General features: G+C 40.8%; 1 protein-coding gene across 1 annotated transcript; it reads right to left on the bottom strand.

Annotated features, from left to right (window-relative positions):
• Window positions 1-13,103: 13,103 nt before the first annotated feature.
• Window positions 13,104-21,991, bottom strand: bmp4 (bone morphogenetic protein 4). The gene is made up of 4 exons (XM_058400062.1): window positions 21,712-21,991; window positions 18,409-18,528; window positions 17,447-17,800; window positions 13,104-16,151 (listed from the first exon to the last, which is right to left on the bottom strand). Exons 3-4 carry the CDS (start codon window positions 17,793-17,795, stop codon window positions 15,295-15,297), a joined length of 1,206 nt encoding a protein of 401 aa, XP_058256045.1. The 5' UTR covers window positions 17,796-17,800; window positions 18,409-18,528; window positions 21,712-21,991; the 3' UTR covers window positions 13,104-15,294.
• Window positions 21,992-22,517: the final 526 nt, after the last annotated feature.

The raw sequence follows: 22,517 nt of genomic DNA, 5'->3' as shown, positions 1-22,517 counted from the left end.
TTCCTGAAATAAAGTAAATTGTAGCTAATAATGAATAACTTGGTCTATGTCTTGATTTTTCAGGGAATTTTGCAACAACAGGAGCCATTTGGCATACAGTATGATAGCGTGGCAGGTACCTCCGGGCTTCCAGAAGCCTGATAAGAGTGTGTGTCATGCCACAGATAGTACCTTGGAAGCTGTGAAACCCAACGCTTTGCAGGATGGACGGCTGTCAAGATAACACACCTGTGTACTGATGGAAAAGCATGATGTCAAAACAAGATTAAAGCAGCATGATTTCAAAACATGATGCTTAGCCACATCAGAATGAAAACATACAGGGAAGGCTTGAGCAAGTTAAGATAAAACTTGTGTTTGTTCTGGGTTTGATTTGCGATATTATGTGAGAAATGTTGCTCAGATCTGGGATGTATATCAATATCAGACTGCATGTAAAGCATACCGGTGTTGATGATGATGATGATGATGATAATGATGATGAGGAAACCTTGATCAGAGAAATCAGATAGAACTGATTTAAGACAAGAAGATCTCAATCTCATGCTTCATATTTAGGTTTCAGAGCTTTCTTTTCCCACCACAGGAGATAGGTTGTTGTCACGTAATAAAACTCATGGTCTACTGGCAATAAAATCCATCTCAGACTAAAGTTAAGAAGAACACGGTCTGCTGCTCTAATGTTTCACCACAAACTAACAGGATCAGATCTGTAACTGTGAACGTGGCATGGTATGCCATGTGCTGGTGCATCGCTTACTGCAGATCAACCCCAGGTGCTAGGATTGAGATAAAGGGCTTTTTGCATTGTGGGAAGTAGTGGATACTTGAACATTGTATGAACTGCGTTATATTAGGTCATTAGTCTAGTATAAAAACTCCCAGTGTATGGTTTTTACTTACTCAATATAATACCTTATAGTACTAGAGGACGGGGCATTTTTAAAAGAACATTTCTGAGAGCTATGGGTTGGTTATGTTGAATGAACAAATGACAGACCATATAAAACATGGTGTAAAAAAGTTATTGTGTGATGAGATTATGTCAGGATTACTTATACTACAGCTCAGAGCTTGCTGGGAAATGTTGGAAAATTAACTAAAGCCATAAAATTCAGCTGGCTCCTGTCTGAATCAGCTCTATGGAAAAACACTCAAAAAATGATTTGTTCTCTTGCTCTCAACTGTCACACTGACACCTTTACTAATCAGTCAAAATGCTGTTACGGACACATATGACTCTATATTTCATTTGTGGTACCTTTGCAGCACATTATATTTTAATTTGACCGTAGTAGAGAGCAGTTGCAATTACTAAGAACTAAGCTTCTGAGAGGCATGAGCTGAACTGAAAAGTATTTCACATTGATCTCCCTGGCGTACATCTAAGGCTGCTAGAGTGTTTGAGAGTGGATTGACTGCCATGAGGTCACTCGATGATTTACAGACACCAGCCCCTCCGGCAGTGTTGACATTAGCAACAAGACGAACACATTTGAACAGAAAAGCTGTTTATTTGTGATTTACGTTACCTCGTAATGGTGTTCCGCTTTACAAGCTGCACAATAATGACTCTCCCAGGTACCATATCTCCCGAGTGGGCCAAACAAGGAGAGTAACGTTTTCACATTTCCAGAAATCTAAAACCTTGGAGTGCTTGGCTCCAATCCACCAGGTCCTGTGTCTGAGAGTGTTTATGAAGTGACTTTAAGTAGGAGTCATTACTGCCTATTTGTGCCTACTCTGGCTGGTAGAGGCTGATCTACGGTTTTGAATCCTGACTTGATTTGAAAATCTGATGTTCGCAGCAGAGATGTAGTCACTGAGAATTAAACAAACAAGAAAAAATTTCCCATTTCTGATCATGCAGAAAAATATGAGGAAAAATTCCAACACAGGCCATATCGAAACAAATCAAAACATCATTTTCATTTACAACTTGTAGTAATCTTTTTTTAATCTGATAAACATTTCAGTCAAACTGAAACTGAGCTACCTTTAGTAATTTGGTTTACTGATAGGAAGGGAAAAGAGATTGACAAGTTGCTGTTTTAATAAACTGAATTCATTTTAGCTTTGTAACAGCGTGTTCTATTAACATTGCAGGAGGTGACCTCAACCAGCTGCAGACATTTCACAAGGGGGTAAAATTTATGTATTATTGCCAGTGTACAACAGGTCTGTATAGGCTAAGTTTTCTTAACAGTATACTTTACGTTAGGATGTCAGGAGAGATAACCAAATAAACTTTTCCCTGCCAGGAAAGGTTCAAAGCCAAAGCCAGAGTCCTCACTTCCTTGGCCTGTCCGGGATGCCTGTATTTCAGGTGAACATGTTTCACTGAGACAAGAGACGCAATGGGGAGGGTCAGGAAGAGATTTAAAATTTTAAAGAGAGAGAGAGTGAGAGAGAGAGAAAGAGAGAGAGAGAGAGAGAGAGAGAGAGAGAATGAGACAGGCGCCCGCCCCGGCTTTGACACTTTGACACACCCTGAAGAGCGCTAAGAGAATTCAAACAGCATCTCTCAGATGTTCCACTTCCTCTTGTAAAGCAGAGGAATTCTTTCATGTTACAAGTGCTTTGTTTTATTGCTGTGGACCAACAAGTGGCTTGTAGGCCTTGTGCTGGGCCTACAGCCCCCACACTTCTCCAGGCACAGGCCTGCACTGCACACTGACAGAGGAATAGGACAAGGGAACAAGAGTAGGAGGAGGAGGAGGAGGAGGAGGAGGAGAGCAGGGAGGGAAGGAAAGACAGCTCTCTCTCAGACCTGGCACCCACTTCATCAGTCCTCTTGTTATCCCAGCTGCAGAAAACCGCACTATGGTCCATTCTTTCTGAAGAAATAACAAGATGAGCATTCCAGTGTAAAGTGGCATGGCCCACAATTTATGGCATCTCTTCATTCTTCCTTATTAGGGCCTGATAGCAGCCTGGCCTTTCTCTCAGGCACAACAGAAAGAAAACACAGACACAAGATCTTGTGTTCACAGGCCTAGTGTAAGATATTCAGAGGATGACCAAGCATCCAAACCATGACACCAATACTGTAATACAGATGACTCCACATACACTGCTTCACACACTGATTCACTGGGAATGTGGTAGTGTGTTATGTGAGCCAAAGGGGTGTTAGGGAGACTCAAGAGACAGACAACAGCAACGAGAGGCTGAATTTATTGACTTCCTTTTTTCTTAAATCAATTTTTTCAAGCCAGGAATAGCAAGTGAAGCATACTAACTATTAAAAAACATGAAAAAAGTAAAAAAAAGGATAGTGGGGAAAAAATCACAAGTATGTCAGTATGTCAAGTACAATTGAAACATGTGGGGATACAAAACGGTATAGCCCTTAATTACCGCATACTGTATGAGCGTAAATATAATGATTATTATAATACTTTACAGCTTGAATTAATCTTTCTCACTAACACAGAAAATGTCTCATGGCAGAATTAAACACCCGATAATCATACAATCCTGTAAAACAAAAGTCTTTAAATAACTATTTTATTCCTTTCCACAAAAACAATTATGCATTATGTAATATACACCTTGATATTTATGGAAAGTTACACTTTTGCTCTACCTGTTCCTGACATGTTTATGTGGCTCATTGTCCAGTTAGATTATCTTTATCTATACTGATATTGGAAAACAATGGCATTGTGCTTAGGAAAAAATAGGAACACCTGAATACCTGATCATTCATAAAATCAGGCAATTATGTAATATCAGGTTTACTGAAACTGGGCATTTACTGGGCAAATACTAGGCAAGGTTTTTCCAATCACCAATTGTCCAGTTTCAGTAAAACTTTGTCTACTATAGCCTCAGATTTCTTTCTTGGCTGAAAGGAGTGGAAGCCAGTGTTGTCCGCTATTGTTATAGTCCAATCTGGAATTTTGGAGATGCTTTTCTGCTTACTATGGTTGTAAATTGTGGTTGTTTGAGTGCCCACAGACTTCCTGGCAGCTCTGACAAATCTGACCATTTCTTTTATTGACAAGGCTCACAGGACATTGCTAACTGGTTGCTTTTTTTGTTTTGTTTTGTTTTTCAAACCATTCTGTATAAACTTTTGAGACTGTTCTGCATAAAAATCCCAGATGATCACCAGTTTCTGAAATAATCAGTCCAGTCTGGCGTAACAACCATGCCAAGATATTTTCTCCACATTCTGATAACTGAAGCTCTTCACCAGCATCTGTATGATTTCCTGCATGTCGCAACTGCCACATGATTGGCGGATTGGATAGTTAGGAGGCAATCAGGTGTCACTATTAAAGTGGCGGGTAACAACTTTATAAATGTAAAGACTTTGGTATAATTTTATGCATGACAGAAAGTAAGCTGGATTTTACAATGCCTACATTTGGAACACTTTAGGCCCCGCCTCTCAAGGTGGATTTATATTTTATACACTGAGTTTGAAGTATATATTGCATTATTGCAATTTAAAATGCACATATATTCACAAATGGCTACAAAACACTCACAGCTGCTAATGTGCTATAAAGATTCACACATAAATGAAGTAATAATCATGTAATATATTTACTCTGACTTAAGATTTATGGTGAAATTATGGTAATTCATGATAATACAGATGGGCCAAGAGCATGTGCATCTCACTACCACTACAGTGAAATTCTAATTCTTCCCACACACCCCCAACCAAAAAAATAATCAAAATACCAAAGAATTCATGGCCTAAAAAAACTAAGCCACAAACGTCTTACGCTGAAGCTGCTCAAAGGAAATGATGTGGCTTAACAACGGTGCTTAGATAATGTGACCATTTCTTAAAGGGCACACATCAATCCTGGGCTTTGTATAAAGAAGACATACAGCTCACATATGGGCTTTTTATTTGATACACTTGTTGAGGACGGATAGTTACATTCAGAGTAAGGACACCTTGGCAGCGCACTCAAACTACATTGCCTCTTGCTTTTGTTGTCTGTTCCAAGAATCTCACAATGTTAAGGGGGAGTGTAGTGAAGTCCAACATAAACGTTCCTATGGATTCAATCATTTGTCAGTTCCTCATTCTCATGCTTCTCTTTGCACATTGTGTGTCAGGTCCATAGAAACAAAGAGGAATAGGTATAAGCTAAAGTTCTAGAAAATGCAAAGGCTCAGGAGGTTCTTTCATTGTGTTTCTGTGCCAAATGAGGTTTCAGTGCACCTGTACCTGGCAGGAGTATGTAAGAGAGCACAGCATTAACCTGGACTTCCAGCACCTGCACTCTGCTCCAGCTGCTTTTATGCTGATTTACCGAATGTCTTCATGCTTGATTCATTCATGTCTTGGGCTGGGAGGTCCATTTTCTCTGTATGCGTGTATTTGGCAAATGTTCCAGTAAGACATTCTGTTCACGGCCAAATCTTTAAGCACAATAAATTAAAACAAGTGTGTGGTGTTACATTTGGGCCTAAAGTATCCTCTGCTGCCGTGCTAAGCCTCTTCTTTTCTACTTTGTATAATAAAACAAGTTTTGGTGAGATGAGGAGCTTCAAAAGAGAGAGCTGAAAGTGGCAATTTGAAGGCCAGATACATGCTGCTTCTTCTCAGTGGGGTAAGGCTATTGAATTCTGCCTGACAGGACCACAGACTCAGTCACCACACAACTTGCAGTCCTTCCCCAGGATAGCTGGATTAACTAAAGGCTCTTCTTTCTCTCCAATGTACAGAAAGGCAAAGGAATATCTCTCTTCTCACTTTCTCTCTCTCTCTCTCTCTCTGGTTGGAAATGGGAATGGAATTTACATTCAGTTCTGAATCAAGATGACCATGACATTCAGCTTTGTACTGCTGACTGTAGTTAAGAAATATTTGTCTCCACATGCCACCATCACCTCGCTTTCACACATGAGGCAGAAGTCCCACAGAAGTGTGGACACAGGGAGCTGGAATGTGGGATTCGTCTCCTGTCTCCCTCTCCATTCTGCCGTCCGGAATGAATCATGCTCGTTTGATGAAACAGAGCCAATGTAAGCAGAGCCTTGACGAGAAACACCAAAAACTGTCAAACTGTTGAGGTCTGCAGTCAAAACTACAGCTGTGGATAACATTTTAGCACTGTCATTTTCTGGACCTTCTCTCTCCCTTTCCCCTCCTTTTTCTTTTTTTCCTCAAGCTCTCTCTCTCTCTCTCTCTCCCTCGTTGGAATTGATACCAGCCCATGCTTGTAAGAGTTACAGTACCCGAGCCCTAATACACTCCAGACATCCTCACTTCCTAATGACTCGCTATGCTCCGAGCCTTTCCGGGCATGCCTGTGGCCGCCAGCCACGCTTACACACATGGTGTCCAGACAGAAAACACACACATACACACACACACACACACAGACCCCAAGAGGCACCTGATAACATGTATCAGTCAAGAAAAGCTGCAGGTTAGTGATTCACCTCGATGGTACAAGCCCATAAGCAACCAAAGCATCCAGGGCAAATCCCCGTACTAAATAAAAAGGCTGATAATCCCCAGAGAGCTTGTATGCTTTTCAGGTATCTGGTCTTCATTAAGTTGCACTACTCTGCTGGCTTTTTTTCTACTGCTAAGGCATGTTAAACACAGGCGACCAGCAAAAATGCTGTAGAGTAAACCAACAGCAAACAAAGACAGTGAAATGTCCTCAATGAAAGACACTTACCCATGCTTTAGCCCAGGTGATTCCAGGTTCTTGGTTCTACCTACAATTCCAGATTAGTGCTTTGGGGTTCCTCTGCTGGACAAGGTTTTTGTTAATGTGATATCCCCTTTCATTTCTAAATCACTGCTGAAGGATTATAGTGCTTGCCTCAGTGCTGGATCCTAATTGAATTTGTGGCAAATGTATTCTCATTGAGAAACAAACCATCCGTCTTTAAAAGGGCTATGAAAAATTTGGCCAAAGGTCAACAACCAGAGCCTGTTTTCTTGAAACATCTCATAGCAGGACAGCAGTTTCTGGATCATTTTCTTTTCAGCTCACAGTGCCATGTAGCAGGAAAAAACATAGAGCTTATATAGTATTTGAACTTTCACATGGAGACTGAATACTGTAGGAAGTGTAAATTGTAATCTAAAGGTTATATGCACTATCCACTTGACCTATATCTAACTATTTAGTATTAAATGCTGGTTGTAATTTCACAACCTAAACCTTTCTTTAAAAAATGAATAAAATCAGATTATTTGACTTTTTCGTAACTGGTTGCCTAAATGTCCATGATTATCACTGGCAATACTGTTAGAGTTTAATAAGAATAAAAATCATACATTCATAAGGAAACCTCTGGGGAAAAGTTTAAATTTCAATTACTTGTCAAGGCATAATTCAGTGAGATCACTTCTACATGTCCTTACATTGATGTCAAATGTATACAGCTGTATTGCAAACTGGTGCCAAGTTCATCTTGATGCCTATTACTAACTCCTACGACAGAGGGAGTGGCCATTTCACTTGGATCTGAATGTAGGAAAAAGTGCAAATGTATTTTCCCTGTGGGACACATGCATCATGCAAGTCTACAGATGCTAGGAACATAAATACTATTCATGTGAGATGTGGCTAAAGATCCAGGCCTACACAACTGTCTGTCTGAACTCCAAACAAATACCATGATGCTATGATTTTTTTAGGCTATACTTTGGCATGTTGATGTAAATGGGTTTTTTGTGTGTGTTAGACCTTAGTTTACTTGAATACATTTATGATTCCAAACAATACACAAACCATCTGTAATAAGAATTGTTGCATTTTATCACTCCAATCAAGTTTACAATTCCAGAGTCTGTCTTCAAGACAAGCCTGTTGATTTTGTTTAACAGTGGAAATGACGTGATCCTCCTGCCAGCAGAGGGTGCACACAATGTACCCTTATCCACCTGGTCATTTTTTAGGGCTATTGTTTTCACCACAAAGTGTCCTACTGACTTTAGGCCATGTACATCTGCCCTCCCTTATGCCCTCCCCATTCCATTCTTACTCTGTACAATCACTCAAACATTCACAGACATGCTTAAGCACACTTTGCTTACACGTTGCCATGGATCTTGTGCCCACTGATGTCCCCTGCAGCTGAAACACATGCTGAGTATTACATCCCCAGCAACTCTGCCACAAATCATCACCACCACATCGTTCATTCATACATACTCTTACTATGTTTACCTTGGAGATTCGTTCACTACCATATAGATACATTGCAGGTATACAATTACTGGCTGTAGCCCATCTGTTCTCTACCTTCTTCTACCACATTCATCCAGGAAAAGGATCCAGCTTAAGACAATTACTGACTAGATCTTACATGGGTGGTGGACCATATCATACCACAACCGTGTCAGTGTCACTGTTGCACTGTGAGTATTTGAATCCCAACAAAACACACCACTATAGTAGGTTTATTTATAAAATCATCCAAAAAGATGGGTGTAGCTAAGATAACACAATGTTATAGCTCAGCACTTTATAATGCAGTACATCCATATTGGGGACACTCCGAATAATAAACAAAAACCATACAGTCATTGATATTCTGTCAGGAGACATTTATTTAATATTTATGAAGTGTCAACACCTTGTAAGAGTCAGTAGGTTTTCCAGCACAGTTGGGCCTTCAGGAGGAAAGGACTTTACACTTTCTATGTAACATGACGAGCTGCATTTTTTCTCTTCATAATATTAATTTTAAGAGATAGAAAAAAAAGAGAGGCTGATGAGGGAATGACTGGTTATAGCTGCTATAAGGTAAGAGATTACAGAAACTAACTTTTCTCACAGACGTTCCTCAACATTACATATAACTATTAATGGTTAAAGAGTATGTAGTGTTGTTCATAAATGAATCAAAATGTTGGCAAATCACTAAAGTATAAAATGAAAACACACTTTGGGCATATGGGTTATAAGAGAACAATCCACTTTTCTTGTGTTGAAGGTATCACCCCAAACTGTCGTGGATTATTTACTTATAACAGAACACAGCCACCATGTTTTGCTCCTACATATATTGCTCCCAATGTAGTCAGTGTATTTTAATTGACTTGCTGATTTCAAAGTTGTCAATCATATTTTGTGTATACAAAACCATAACAGTACACTTTACACGACAGGTTGTCATGTCAGGTTAAGAGTTGGTGACAGACATTTCTAAGAAAAAAAATGCAAACAATTTGAATATATCTTTTTTTGTTTTAGCCTGAATACTGTCACATAAGGAAAGATTTCTCCAAACATCTTTTTAGTTTTCTCAAATCTGTTCAGGCCAAAGGACCACCTGGAGGACAAATGGTTAGGTCATCTAGGGTAATAGAGTGACAAGAGTGGGTACACTCTGTCAATAGCAGCTGGCATTGTTCTTCCTGCATTTGCACTGATTCATCACCTGGAGCAGTTAGCTGAGAGGAGTGGAGACTGTTCACCATAAGCCCTTCAGCAACCCCAAACACAGCCTGTATCCCTAACCTCCTTTGACACTTCAAAGCCCGGTCGGCCCAGAGAGGCAAGGCAGGGCCTGGGGAATCATAGGAGACAAAGGAAGCGATTAAGAGATAAAGATCAGTCTGAGATATGACATTTCATCCCAGGCAGATCCGGTGGACACACTCCATTCAGAGAAGAACACTGTGGAGGAAAAGGAAAAGGGAAGGCAATGCCCCTCCTTGGCCCCCCTCTATTACTGCCTTCACTGTCTGTCTGCAAACATGGGAAAGGGTCGACTGCTCTCCAACAATCGCTTCTAGCTCGTGCTCCCAACCAGCCCACTTCAAAAAAACACAGCAACAAGGTGACACGACTTCAAAGGAAGGAACAGCCTAAAAGCCACATTAAGAAGGAGGCCCACATTGTCAACTAGTGTCCAAAACATACAATTACAGATACATTAACTTTATATTCTTTTAACCAAAAAGGCCTATATAATATTCATCTTGCCTTTAATTTTCTTTCAAAAGTTATTATCAATACAAAAGAAGTGGGAGTAAAAAAAACGTTCTATTGTGGACCTAATTGCCACAAGGTCAAGTTACGGATCTAGTTTCACATTTGTGCTTTCAAACTGCAGCCTGCAAACCCAGAGCACAGTCCACCTGTCTCTTTCAGGTGAGCTCAGTGGCAATATATTAACAGAGAACCTTTGAGAAAACAAGCACGCTGATTCATACCTGATATCAGAAACCTTTGCCATGTGTTTTTAAATGAATGTGTACAGAGGCCATGAGCCAAAACACTTTTGGATTAGACACTTTTGGATAAGATTTAATTAGAATATTTGTTGAGTGGAACTTTTTTTTCTTCTAGCAAGGCAACTGTAATGTTTGCACCTGCCACAATTTGTGCTTTGTTGGAAACTGTGAGTTTAAAATCTGGAAATCATCCCATCATAAGAACTGAAATAATTTGGCTCCCAGTGAAATTCCTGTCAGGCAGATGCAGGACCTTCAGTCCAGTGAGTCGCACACCTGTTGGAACAGTTAATAGCGATGCTGGGAAGAAAATAGAGGTCACTGCACAGTTAGAGGTCAGGGAGAGCAAGGAGGCAGGGGCCATATTTTCATTAGCTGTGTCTAATGAAACTGTACAGCAACTGAGTAGAAAGCCCCACCACTGAGACTCACTACCTGCTGCAAAATTACACTGCCACTCCAATAACAAAAGCAGCATTCCATCCTCACAACAATACCAGCTCCTTATGCCCACTTTTCTCAGCAGAAGGAAATTTCCACACTACAGTAGCCAGTAACCCATGATTGGGTTGAGCGGTCAAATGTAATTTACAAGACATTTTGATATTATTTGTTGCGTAGTCATAGTGCTCATTTAGATCAAATAAAGACTATTTTTATTGGCTAGTGCTGTGTTGTTTTTATATGGAAAACATCCTCAATGTCTGCCAGTACAAGCAGCTTCTCCATGAGACTGTTTTCTCCATTGAACAGGGAATCTCTCCAGAATTGCTTAAGGAAAATACATATGATCCATGTAATAGATATACATATACATATGTCACATTAAATTGTACTTTTTGTTGTGACAAAGCGAGGTATTCTCACGTGTACATACCCTTAGTGTGTATCTATTACAAGGTACTGTTAATGTCATTTACCATTATATTTTAGCTGAATAAATTGGTCTTAATGATTATCCTTGTGCCTTTAATTAACTTTGGAATAATGCATTAAAGGTACACAACAAGCACCTTTACAGTCAAAAGATACACATTAAAATATAAAAGATGTGCCATTCAGGATACAAACTCAATGACAAGGAAGAGTACAGTTTACCATTTTCAGTGAGTGTAAAAAAAAAACTCTATGGGAATGTACTGGAGGCATGTCCAAAATATATTACCTCAGCTGGTGTTTTGATGAAGGTAATGGAGAGCACTGTCTAACATGTTGATCCAAAATCTCCCAAAGGTGTATAAGTGGTTTAAGAACTTGTGACTGTAAGCCCCTGTGCCATGTAGATGGTGTTGAATCATCCTGGAAGAGACTACTCCCAACTGGACGGAAATGTTTCGTTGTAGGGTAAAGGTGATCAGTTAGAATAACTTTGCACTGATTTGTATTGACCTTTGTATTGACCCAGTATGAGGACAAGTGAAAAACTGCCCAACAGAGCATAACAGTGCCATCAGGGGGTGATGGGGGCTGTTCATGCATTTGGGAATGTACTGTTTTCTTTGTCTGCTCCACACTCATCCACTTGTCAGGAATATGGTAAACGGTGACTCACCTAACCACTCACCAATCACATGTTTACACATCTCTCCAGATCAGTGCCTGTGGTTTTTACATCACTGAACACTCAAATTCATCTTTATAATGCATGTAGAGTTTTTTGCACTGCACCACTACTATATCTTCAGGCAATACTATACGTCTGAGCAAATAATAATTAGTTCTTTATGTGCTTTAACTATTCTAATACACACACTGAAAGATGTATGAGCTTTGTATGGGAGTACAATAGGTATGTCCAGTAGTGCAAATGGACAACCTGTTGATATCATTTGCCTGTTTCTGTGGGTTAGATTTCCAAGACAGAATACAAGTACTCCTGACCAGGTGCTCTTTGCAGAGCACTATGGAAATGTGACTGTGACACCTCTAGCCATAACCCTTTCACCTGGACGAGTCCTGGAGGGAATCCAGACTCACCAGGATTAAACGGGTTGTCCCGTGTTCAGCCAACTGCTGCATGGCAGTGTTCTCTCTTGCATGACAGCCCATGGCCGAGTGCAAGTCTCAGGTACCATGCTGAATCACAGAGGTGTCTCTTAGGAGCAGAGGTGCAAGCAAGGGTGAGAGTGTGCGACACGGTTAACCTCCACAGATGGAAAGCGGCTGCTTCTAAAGTTTCACCCCCCTTGGCTCGCACTCCACACACTTGGGACCTGCGTGTGAATGCAGCGCAGTGAGTGGGAGACTGAAACAAGAGGCTTTGACCTCCAGCTGCACTGACATCGGCTGTCAGCACCCAACTCACCCCCCACCCTCCACCTCCAAATAAACCCCCATCCAATCGGCAGTAAGGGGCGGCGCGAGGGTGCAGGATGAAACGGGTTTGTGCTGAAGACCGCACAGAGCGATGCCTCTTTCTCAACAACAGGGGCTTTTGAGTGCCCAATCTACCGTAGGAAAGCACTCTTTTATCTGAAGCGGCTGCTTTCAAACAAATCAAGTGACTTATTAAGCTGAACCAAGTCAGGTGCGCCTGTGCTATCATGGAAGACTAGAAAGAGAAAAAGAGTAGGATGGCAAAAAAAATAGGGAAGAAAATTTAGCTTCACAAAGGAACAATTTTGAAATTTAATTACCATCAACTATTTTTATGCAGACAGGTGGGCTGGGTTCATCCAGAAATATGAGGTGATGTCTTTTTTTTTTTTAGAGGATCTTCTGTGTTCTGTTTATACATCTTCCTGTGTATAAACTCCTGAAACTTAAAGCCAAAGTCTTTGTAATGGGCATTTTTGTCTAAATGCTAATCTACTAGTATGAAATTTTTTATGACTTTGTTTGAAGTTTGAGAAACCATATGCATCACATGTTTTGCTATAAATGAATACCTTACTTGAAAAAAACAGGTGAATTACACTAAAACTATAATAATTAAAAATCATATTTTAATCACTCTAAATCTTCTTTTCAAAATCCAGCTTTATAAAGCTTTCTAGTTTCACATTCTGTTGAATGTTTAGGCACGCAAACACCAGGCGAAGAGTGAAAGAGAGAGAACATATGACAGAGAGATATAGAGCTTTCCTTTCAGTCTGAATTAAAACCCATTATGTAGTAACATAACATATGCCTACATGATTTACCTTACATAAATGTTGAGGTTTCAGCACTTCCTGTCTTCTCAAGATATTTGACTAATGTGCGCCTTTTTGTGAAGACGCTGTGGGATAATAAAGTGGCTGACAATTACCATAGCTTGGTGATGTTATCTTACTGCAGCAGACCATTTGAAATGTGTGTAATTGTTCTGTCAGCTGGCTTTAGAGTCTTCCCCTCTGCCCTCAGCCACTTCAAAATTAAATTCTTTTCCTTCTCACTGTCCACTGACAAGTCTGTGTGTGTGTGTGTGTGTGTGATAGGGAAAGGTTCAAAGGGAAAGCGACGCAACAACCTCAGGCCAAACTCGAGCTTTACTGAGGTGTGCAGTCTTTGTTGGCCCCGAGGTAGAAGACAACCTGGTTACAACCGCTAACACTAAAAATACCAGCTAGAAATAACAGATGTATAATTTGTTGCCTGTCTTGCATTTCGGCCTGGAAAAAAAAAAAATGAACAGGCTTTTTATTTTTCCGTATCACAAAAGAAGTTGGTTGTAATTTTTCATATTTTAAAGCGACAAAGCACTGCTTCAACGAGGCAAATTTTATGAAGAAACACCAGCAGTGAGGAAGGTAAACTGTTTATGCTAATGCCGTAGACGTTGTATTTACAACTGGAGGTGTTTGCCTTTGTGTTGAACGGCCCACTTATATCCCTAGGGATAAACAACTAAAATTTGTTAAGAAATTCATAAGACTCCATAAGCCAAGTGACAGGTTACATTTAATGTTCGTGTTTAGATCGTTTCTTCTTCTTCTTCGTGCTGGATCTGCATAAAACATGACCTAGAGGTTATTAAATTTATTTGAAAAGACACGCAGGTCATCTGACTGACTAGTTGTACCGACATTATTGTCCCTAAGCATGCTCAGCTCCGCCTCCATTTTACACTCGCGCCACTATCCGCCAGTTCAAAGCGCCGCCATCGGCATTATCACTTAATATGGCCTGTAGTCCTTATAGCCGTCCAACTGTAAATAAGCGATGCAGAAAGTCTATTGTCAGTTTGGGGCCACAGGTTGGCGACAGGCGTCTCTTTTCATTCGGCAGGAGCTGTCGGAGACAAAAGCAGGAGACAGTCGGTCTAACCTTTGATTCCTCACAGAGAGAGCTGACAGCGTCTCAGCACACGTCTGCAACCATCACGCCGTAGCCGCCATGTCGGCAAATTAGTAATGGAGTCGCACTTAATCAGCGACTCTAATTGCATCTTCGTAAAGGAAAGCAAAACTAAATGCGGTTTTAAAACGAAAGCTGATGATACTGGCGTGTCTGGAGCTCATCCGCTAATTATTTTTATTTTCATTTCACAATTTATTTAAAAACACATTAATGGGACATCTAAAAAAAAATCACATGCCTAAAAGTTGGCGCAAAATGTGAATTTTTTTGTGTGTGTTTTAAATCAAAGTACATTTATGATTTCTTCAACTGATTTATCACACAAATCAGTCAGTTGATCATTTCACACAGTGCTCTATTTCCATACAGAAATGATGCATTTGTTGCATTTGTTCATCTGCTCAAAGAGGAAGCAGGGCTGGGAAGTTAAACATTTCTCTCTTCTTCTTTTTTTTTTTTCCTTTTTTTTTTTTTTTGGAAATGTATATAGTATGAAAGAAATAAATATTCTCAGTATATATAGACTTTACATTTGGTGAATTTTTTTTAAAGCTATTTTAAACCCTTATACAATATAATATACACCATGAAAAGTTGTACAGCTTCTTCTTAATGTTTAAAATAAGGTCTCACTTTTATTTTTAATATGTAGATATAAATATATATATTTTGTCAAAATATATGATCATATGGTCAAGGAAACAAAAAGGAGACAAACAAACATCTCAACATAAACATTATAAATAAGCATCCAAGTGAAAATATTTAGGTATACAATGGGGGCATTAGATCTTGCCTTCATTGCGCTAGTATTTTTTAATGCTAAAACCCAGCTAGCGGCAGCCACAGCCCTCCACAACCATTTCCTGGTAGTTTTTCAAGACTACCCTGTCAGTCTCATCAAGGTAGAGCATTGAGATGGCACTCAGCTCAGTGGGCACACAGCAGGCCTTTGGAATATTGCTGTTTAACGAATTGACCAGTGTTTGTACAATAGCATGGTTTGTGGAATTCAGATGGTCGGCTAGAGGGAAGGGGCAGTCCCCGTGGCAATAGTAAGCCTGATAGCCCGGTGGTGCCACTATCCAGTCGTTCCAGCCTACATCGCTGAAGTCCACATACAGCGCATGTCGCCGGCAGTTGCGGTTGCGCTTACGGCCTCGCTGCTTGGGGCTGCGTTTGGTCCTGCGTGTCAGTGGGTGGCCTTTTCCATCGTGGCCGAAAGTGACCAACAAAGGACGCAGTTGGTCCCAGTCTTCTGACGTGTGGTGCAGTGAGCGGCTGGTGCGCACATGCTTGCCTTGGTGTCGTGGTGTTTGGTTCAGATGCAGAACCTCTACAGCGAGTCCATAGTTTGGCAGTCGCTCCTGGGTCCAACGCAACACAGCTGGGCTCACGTCAAAGCTTTCCCAGCTGGTGGTGTTGTGCCTTACAAGGCGTGTGTCCAGGAGGCGTGTGATTAGCTGCCCAGGCCGTGGCGGCTTCAGCACCTCATACACATTGATCCTATGGAGGTCCCCATTTTCCACATGCTGGGCCTCCAAACCAGGATCCTCGATCTGTTGCCTGTACAGCCGCAGTTCTGCTGTGGAAAGCAGCTCATCCTCAGGGATGCTGCTGAGGTTAAAGAAGAAGCGCAGAGGAGGCTCGATGCTGTGCGGCCTGTCCGATGGCACTTGCTCCATATGCTCTGAGGTGAAATGAGACAAATTGGGTAAGTAAGTATGTATGTAAGGTTAGCTTGTGTTTCTTCACCTGTACAAGACTACAGAATGGCAAGATATTTAGATGCTACAAAGACTATTTTTAAACCAGATATGTGCACGGGCCAAACACAGAAAAGACACTTTAAGTGATACGTACGCATTTCAACAGCCTAAAGGCTTTATTCAGCTAACATATAACAACATTTAGCTATATACTTCTTTATCACAAGAAAGCAACAACCTCCACTTTTACCCCAAATCTTTTGAGACAGAACTGATTTCTTTTCCGTGGCTACACAACAAACAGAGGGGAAGGGCAAATGCTCTCTGCTCATTCTGCAGATTTCTGGCAAGATCACCCCTGTAGGAAAATAAATGTTGTGCCTGCCGCATTCTATTTCAATTCGCCCATGTTATTTCACACCCAGGACCAGATCTCAGCCAGGTGGTTCTTGTTATTCTGTGTGTGTTTTTGATTAGATCTGCAGTTTGTTAACTAGCAACGTTTATCATTTTCATCAAGAATAATCATTAACCTTTCATTCAGATGGCGCTGGGTGGCATAGACACTAATACTATTGTAACTGCATTCTTTGCATAATAACTGAACTAGTCTTTCAAAGAACTTTAGCACATATTTTCAAAGTAACCTCTTTATATATTTTTGTCCATTGTACATAATTATACTCGTGATAGGATCTCGTTCTTTCACAAATAGGAATTCTCTATGCAAATTTCTAGACAAGATTCTAATCATTCTACTTATTTTCCTAGTGCTTTCTGTGTGCCAAATTAAGACTGGCCTTAAGGACTGCCTTCTCAATGGCAGGCATCTTTGTGTTTCTTTTCTTTATTTACTCTCATCTGCAGCATCCCTGCACATATGGCCTCTTAATAAGATCTTATTTAAGAACAAATATTGCCAACAAAATCAATAAAAGACAAAATAATGAGTATTCCTGGTGCCATGCTGGTGCCCCTTTATCACCTTGGCACTGTGCATTTGTTTTTTTAAGGCTCCTGGGCACTCTGTCTGCCTTAAGTGCCCACATTGTTGGCAGCAGGACTTTATTTAGAAGTCTGCAGAGTAGCATTAAAGATAATTGCATGTTGAGGACAATCCCTCAAAAAGATCCACATAATTGAAGACAGAGGTACACTGCTGTAGAGCGTTTTTTTATGTGTTTGCTCTCAAAATGTGTTTGAATATCACTTGTAATAAACCAAATATACTTTTAACTTCTTGACAGATATGTAGATTATGCTAAATCGGTCTTACCTTCATGATGGAACGCTCTTACAGTGTTGGCTCGGCTAGTGGACTTCTCAGGGTACTCAAAGCTGACATCGTGAGCTTCAGCCTCTTCCACTTCCCCTGACTGCAGCCTATAGAGGTCGAGGAGATACTGGGGCACCACTGCCGAGCGGCTGGGCCGCGGCCGCCTCTGCAGGCCGAACATGTGCAGCAGCGTGGCCTCAAAGTCCCGCAGCAGTTCATGACTCTGACCCGGGTGATTGCCCAACACCTTTTTCTTCCCTTCCTCGGGTATTAGACTAGCATGGCTGCTCTCTCCCAGTACAACTTGGCATAATAAAATGACCATCAGCATTCGATTACCAGGAATCATGTTGTCTCTGGTGGACAATTGAGGATGAGACAGACCAGTGGAGGAAGGGACAGCCGGAGCAGAAATTGGAAAGGAAAGAGAAAAGGAGGAGGAGGAGAGAGAGAGGACAATGTTTTAAGATAAGTTTACCTATCAACAAACAATTCCCAAAATTCTGATGTCCCTGCATTATAATTCCCAGTGTAAACTTTTTAACAGGTAATGATTATTCTTTTTTGCATGTTAAACGGTCAAAGAATACACTGTGTTCTTTTCATCCACAACAACATCCCTAAAACTTTAGTAAAAGAGCAGACGAGCCACAGTTTCTGAATGAAATTCATGGACCAATACATTCCCCTTCCCTCTCCCCCAGCAGGACGATGAGACAAATAAGACTAGAGCTGCCTCAGGGTCAGAGCAAACTATAACTTCATAAGAAGCAGGATCCCTACAAGCATGACCTGTCTAAGGTCAAACAAAAGACTAAATGTCTTGCATTTTGTACTTTTAGAGCAAAAGTCAAAAAGGCACACTTATTATTGTTTTGTTGGAATAACCAACGCCTATAAAATTATCTACATTACTATCTAAATTATAAGAATGCAAAATTGGTCAGGTGTGGTCTACTTACCGACAGAAAATAAATCATGGGGAAACAGTCCATGTTTGTTGGGAGCCGATGCGGGACGGGTTCCTTAAGGAAATGCTACGTGGTGCTGGGAGGCTGCTTGAGACTGGAGAGAGTCTTGTCCTGAAAGATAGAAGTTTAAACCAGAAACTGTTATTGGTTCTTCATGTCTTAGCAAGTTATAATAATAATAATAATAATAATCATCATCATCATCATCATCTTGTGGTCTAACAAGAATACACCAAAGAAGTATGAAATTAACACTTCATTAAAAGCGGGCACATGATAGCAGAGTCCATTGAACGTTAAAAAGGGGAGCTTTTGTGAACATAAGCTTCTCATAACTTCTTACAAAGGCAATTTGTAAATCCCCAGTCTCCAACCAGAGTTCACCTAAACGGGCCTACAAAGTGAACTTGCTGTCTGCACATATCATGCACCTAAACCCATTACATCTCCTCTATTTCACATGAGGCACACAACCCCATAAAACATAAATAAAGCATTTAAGTAAGCATAACCAAGTTGGATACCATTTCAAATCCAGTTATACAAACCGGAAAAATAAAGGTAAAGAAGCAAAGGACCTAAAAGATAGTACACAGTTGATAATGTGAACAGATTACAGTTGGATTGTAGTTGATGGGCAGACACTCTAATTAAGAGGGCATAACCATCTGTATAGTCGATTACTGTTCAAAATGCAGTGAGGAAATGTACTAATAAAATTTAAGAGTGTTTATTCTAAATGGGCCAAATCAATGGGTCAGTGCGGCAATGCATGCATTTTGTCATCTTTTGGATCCAGTTCTACTGGACCAAGCCCAATCATTACAACAGAAATGATGCATACCAACAAGAATGCAGTGTGTGTGTATGTGTGTGTGTGTGTGTGTGTGTGAATCATGAATACACAATTATTAGCATGTTTTATTGCTCCATTTGCTTGTTCTTCATGCAATCAGGGAATGACTCTGGATCCAGATCATGGTGGTGACCCTTGTCTGACCCTGTATGCTCGGTCGTTATAGTGTGAGGCTTGGATGGAGTTTGCATGTTTGATCATAGGGGTTTACTTTCCAACGATAAGTTCAATCAAACTGATGTCCCATGTGTGGGGTGGGGAGAGGGATACTAAGCTTTGTAGTATACTAATATTCTACAGTTTGCTAAGGTGCCATAACATCTTAAATACATTTAAAAAAACCCACAAACTAAAATCTTTTCTCTGGCGTTTCATTTTTATCAGAGAAAAACCAAGAAGAATTAATCATCATAAAATGTTCATTCTCATTGGCACCACATATCGTTAAAAGTGTGCGCACACACACACACACCTGGAGTAAGTTCAGACCACAAATTCTTGCTTGAAAACCAAATGTGCACTGTCCAAAATATTTACAGGATTTTATGTGAATGTGCTTGAGGATAAAGAAGAGCTATGCAAGCTCTTTTGCAATGAGAGCAGCTTATGGTGCAATTTGGCTTCGACAGCTTGCTTCCTCTGGTTTGGCAGAGTCCTGTGGGCCTCACAGCATTTGACTTCACTTTCCCTAACCTGACTTAATGAGCGCGTACTATGCACATGGTCCTTTAGATGTGTTTCCTGAGGAATTTGACAGGGAACAGGGGGGAGCAGGTTACCACAGGAACAGACAATAGTAAGGACCCAATTTTAGCATTTTATCTCTGTCACGCTTCTTTCAGATCTCTCCAGAACACTCTTCAGAACTTGCCGCTCCAGATCCAAGAAGGCTGTATTGTGTTGTCCCTTGGTTTCGGGCTCTAGTGCACAGATGTATAATGTATAACAGGCCCTGGGGTTGTTAAGTTGTTAAGGTCAGCTGGAGAATTCAATTCCATAATCAATGAAACAGTGACAAAACGGGCTACAAACAAGAAGTTAATAACATTCTTCCCCCCCTGAATACACTGATTAGAACGTTTTGGAACACACATAACTTTTCACTCTCGTTCCAAACATTTTGCCAATACTCTGCAGTACTCATGATCTGCTTGAAACTAAACAGAGAAGAACAGAACTGCAAGGTGTCCATTAAAGGTTCCACCAATAATAATATTTGCAAGTGTTTCTTTTAATCATGCACTACAGAAACTATATTATATGTGTATATAAATCGCTATATCAAAATAAAGTAAACAACCTACACAAATAAAGTAAATACATGAATTCCTCTGAAAACAGAAAGTGATCAGAGAACCTCGTTGTTTGCAGTGAGTTCTGTGGGCCACTATATTTAACTCGCTCTTCCCTATTGTTCTACTACAGCTTTACGTTTCCTAAAATATAAGCGGCAAAAATACACAAAACCCAAACATCTCGGTTTGGCAACGTCAGGCTCCCTGGAGTTGATTTATTACCGAGTCAGAGCTCTGATGGTGATCCGGTTTTAAGACCTGCTTATGTTCCGTTTTTAGCCCTAACCCCCCTTACCTCCCCGCAACCCCCATTTGCGCAAAATGAAGAATCCCTTCTTCTTTTTTTTTAAAGAAAATGTTTGCGCACAGATTTCTGGTGATCCTTTTACGCACAGAATAACGCACGGATAATCATATGATAAGCATAAGGTGTGGTGTTTTTAAATGACTTAATTCGGTTTGCCTTGTGTTTTTGGCTATTAAATATTATACTCATATTCTCCTGCAAGGTTCTTGTGCGCTAAACGAGAAAACCACATGGACCGATAAAACAGCATCTGCCGCCAGTGGGTTTGGCATTTAAACAAAAACAACAAACTATTTTTACGAAAGCGCGTGAGTCTTTAAAAGGGTTTTTTTCAGTCTTATGAATGCAGTACTTAAATATGATTTATCTGCAGGTTTATTGTAGAAGCATGTAGAAGGATTGAAGGTGATACATTGCTATACCAATTAAAACTCGGCAGAAAACAGAGCCGACCCATGAACTAAGCGCTCAGAGCGTCTCTTCCGGCTTGTGTGAGTCTGTGTGTAAGAAGCGCACAGCAGTCACGAGCGGGCAGGTGTGTGTAGAGAAAACTGGATGGTTGTCCAAGCGTGCAAAAAAACCCATCCTACTCCACATCTTTACCTAGGCCATCAATGTAGGATGAAATCATACAGCCTGATGCACTTGAAACAACACGGTTCTATTCGGACGTTTAAGAACAAAAGCAGAACTTGAACGGATACACCTTTAATTTTGGAAATGAATGAAAACTTCACTGTTTAAAAATACGCATGACATGCGCTCTGATCGGGCGCTGTGAATAAGAATAAATATCACAGATATCCACTACACGTGAGAGAGGGGAGAACACTCACCATGGGTAGATGCGCGAAGCGTATCCTCAACACGAAGGAACTGAGCGAAGGCGCTTTCCACAGAGTCGCAGCGCGCAGTATACACTCGGGATATACAGGCAAAAAGCAAAGCGGCAAGCCTTTGGGGGATTAGTCCCGAAAAAGTCCCTCTATACGGACACAGCTGAGTCCATTGGGCTCCACGGTGAAACCACCAATGAGACACTCGGCTCCTATCTCCACTAGTTCATCACACGTTTATCACGGACACTCTGATCGCGCGCCTGATGTTGCCTGCAGTTTTTATGTGGCCGCCCACTTAAGTCGCTGTTCCTCCTCCCCCCTCTACCCCCTCACACACAGCCAAACACCTAAGTTCGACTGCCCACCCCCTACACACACTCGGATCCCCGGAGAACGGAGCAAAAATCATACCGTTTTATTATTACAACTGTTACATGCCCCCATTTTTGTCTTTGAAAGAACAGACGGCGGAACTTGTCATATTTTTGTAATATATGGGTGGCGCACCAGCTCCTTTGGCGGCCACATGTAGCCTATTAAAATGCCTTCAGCGCTTACGGTATACAGGTTCAATACACATGCGCGCGCGCGCACGTATACACACACACACACGGAGAGGAGGAGAATAGCCGAACCATCTTGTATTTAAAAAAATCATTTTTCCTCATTAACCCTGTCAGATGTCGACACGAGGTGGAAATTAACATGTATTATTATGACCATGGGGATTTTCCGTCACCCTAAACATCTAATGCCCCCTCCACACACACACACACACAGAGGTGATGGTCTGATTTGACTTC

Source organism: Hemibagrus wyckioides, linkage group LG09, assembly GCF_019097595.1.
Source record: "Hemibagrus wyckioides isolate EC202008001 linkage group LG09, SWU_Hwy_1.0, whole genome shotgun sequence".
Classification (NCBI taxonomy): domain Eukaryota; kingdom Metazoa; phylum Chordata; class Actinopteri; order Siluriformes; family Bagridae; genus Hemibagrus; species Hemibagrus wyckioides.
This window is presented reverse-complemented; position numbering and strand designations above follow the sequence as displayed.